This window comes from Alosa sapidissima, chromosome 24 (genome assembly GCF_018492685.1).
Source record: "Alosa sapidissima isolate fAloSap1 chromosome 24, fAloSap1.pri, whole genome shotgun sequence".
NCBI classification, from domain to species: domain Eukaryota; kingdom Metazoa; phylum Chordata; class Actinopteri; order Clupeiformes; family Clupeidae; genus Alosa; species Alosa sapidissima.
This window is the reverse complement of record NC_055980.1, coordinates 30,339,844-30,342,220: the sequence shown is the minus strand read 5'-3', so window position 1 is coordinate 30,342,220 and position 2,377 is coordinate 30,339,844. Positions and strand designations below refer to the sequence as shown.

The window sequence follows — 2,377 nt, the reverse complement described above, 5'->3', positions numbered from 1 at the left end:
TGGTAAATGCTTGCTAGCATGCTAATTTGCGTCTTCAGTTCAATAGAGTTTGTGTGAAGAAGAGCTGTGAAATTGTGTTTAAGTATTGCAGAATGAGTCCGCCACATACCTCAGAACGGCTAACTACACAGATACACAGGTATGGCAGCATGTGTAACCTGCGTTGTGTTGAACCGCGATTCAGCCCTGCACACGCCCGGACTCGAACCCGCGAATAGCAGCACCTCGGATCGGGAGGCGAGCTTGCTGACGGTTGAGCCAATAGCACAGGCTACTGGCTCGCATGCCAGCAGCACTCTTGAGGTGTCGGGGACTGAGGTTTACCAACATTCCACAAGCACAGCTAAGCTAGCACAGAAAGCACGATCCAAGGTCACCCTAACACACACACTCACACAGAAAGCACGATCCAAGGTCACCCTAACACACACACACACACAGAAAGCACGATCCAAGGTCACCCTAACACACACACACACAGAAAGCACGATCCAAGGTCACCCTAACACACACACACACAGAAAGCACGATCCAAGGTCACCCTAACACACACACACACACAGAAAGCACGATCCACGTTCACCCTAACACACACACACAGAAAGCACGATCCAACGTCACCCTAACACACACACACACAGAAAGCACGATCCAAGGTCACCCTAACACACACACACAGACAGCACGATCCTAACACACACGCACTGAAAGTATGATCCTAACACACACACACACACACAGACAGCACGATCCTAACACACACGCACTGAAAGTATGATCCTAACACACACGCACTGAAAGTATGATCCTAACACACACACATACACACAGACAGTATGATCCTAACACACACGCACTGAAAGTATGATCCTAACACACACACACTGAAAGTATGATCCTAACACACACACACACATACAGAAAGCACGTCTCTTTGGAACTCACAGTGTTTTTGGCTCCTTTGAGGAAGATGCAGGCGTGGCCCTGACTCATGGTGCTGGTGCTCCTGAGTGCCCTCTCCTGGTGGAATAACGTCTGTGCTCCTGAGCGCCCTCTCCTGGTGGAATAATGTCTGTGCTCCTGAGCGCCCTCTCCTGGTGGAATAACGTCTGTGCTCCTGAGCGCCCTCTCCTGGTGGAATAACGTCTGTGCTCCTCTCCTGGTGGAATAACGTCTGTGCTCCTGAGCGCCCTCTCCTGGTGGAATAACGTCTGTGCTCCTCTCCTGGTGGAATAACGTCTGTGCTCCTGAGCGCCCTCTCCTGGTGGAATAACGTCTGTGCTCCTCTTCTGGTGGAATAACGTTTGTGCTCCTGAGCGCCCTCTCCTGGTGGAATAATGTCTGTGCTCCTGAGCGCCCTCTCCTGGTGGAATAACGTCTGTGCTCCTCTCCTGGTGGAATAACGTCTGTGCTCCTGAGCGCCCTCTCCTGGTGGAATAACGTCTGTGCTCCTCTCCTGGTGGAATAACGTCTGTGCTCCTGAGCGCCCTCTCCTGGTGGAATAACGTCTGTGCTCCTCTTCTGGTGGAATAACGTTTGTGCTCCTGAGCGCCCTCTCCTGGTGGAATAATGTCTGTGCTCCTGAGCGCCCTCTCCTGGTGGAATAACGTCTGTGCTCCTCTCCTGGTGGAATAACGTCTGTGCTCCTGAGCGCCCTCTCCTGGTGGAATAACGTCTGTGCTCCTCTCCTGGTGGAATAACGTCTGTGCTCCTGAGCGCCCTCTCCTGGTGGAATAACGTCTGCACAGCTCCTTCCACTGACAGAACAGCGCACACACGACATGAATGTGTGTCTGTGTGCGTGAGAGCATGTATCAGTGTGTGTTGGTATGAGTGTGTGTGTGTATGTGTGAGAGCATGTATGGGTGTGTGTTGGTATGAGTGTGTGTGTGTGTGAGCGCATGTATTGGTGTGTGTTGCGATGAGTGTGTGTGTGTGTGAGAGCATGTATCGGTGTGTGTTGGTATGAGTGTGTGTGTGTGTGTGTGTGTGTGTGTGAGAGAGCATGTATCGGTGTGTGTTGGTATGAGTGTGTGTGTGTGTGTGTGTGAGAGAGCATGTATCGGTATGTGTTGGTATGAGTGTGTAAGTATTGAAAAATAATTTCAGTCAGAAGAACAAACCTGATCACTGCTGCTGCTGGGAATGATGACGCTTCTCTCTCTTCTCCCTCTCTTCTCTCTCTCCCTCTCTTCTTTCTCTCTTCTCTCTCTCTGCTCTCACTCTCTTCTCTCACTCTCTTCTCTCTTCTCCCTCTCTTCTCTCTCCCTCTCTTCTTTCTCTCTTCTCTCTCTCCCTCTCTTCTCTCTCTCTGCTCTCACTCTCTTCTCTCACTCTCTTCTCTCTCTCTGCTCTCACTCTCTTCTCTCTCCCTCTC

General features: G+C 51.1%; 1 protein-coding gene across 1 annotated transcript in view; it reads right to left on the bottom strand.

Annotated features, from left to right (window-relative positions):
• The window catches only part of cabp5b (calcium binding protein 5b), a 16,020-nt gene extending 14,265 nt beyond the window's left edge, over window positions 1-1,755 (bottom strand). The window contains exon 1 of the mRNA XM_042082281.1: window positions 946-1,755. Coding sequence (XP_041938215.1) covers window positions 946-993 — 48 coding nt within the window. The 5' untranslated portion in view covers window positions 994-1,755. The remainder of the gene's footprint in view (window positions 1-945) is intronic.
• Between the last annotated feature and the right edge of the window lie 622 nt (window positions 1,756-2,377).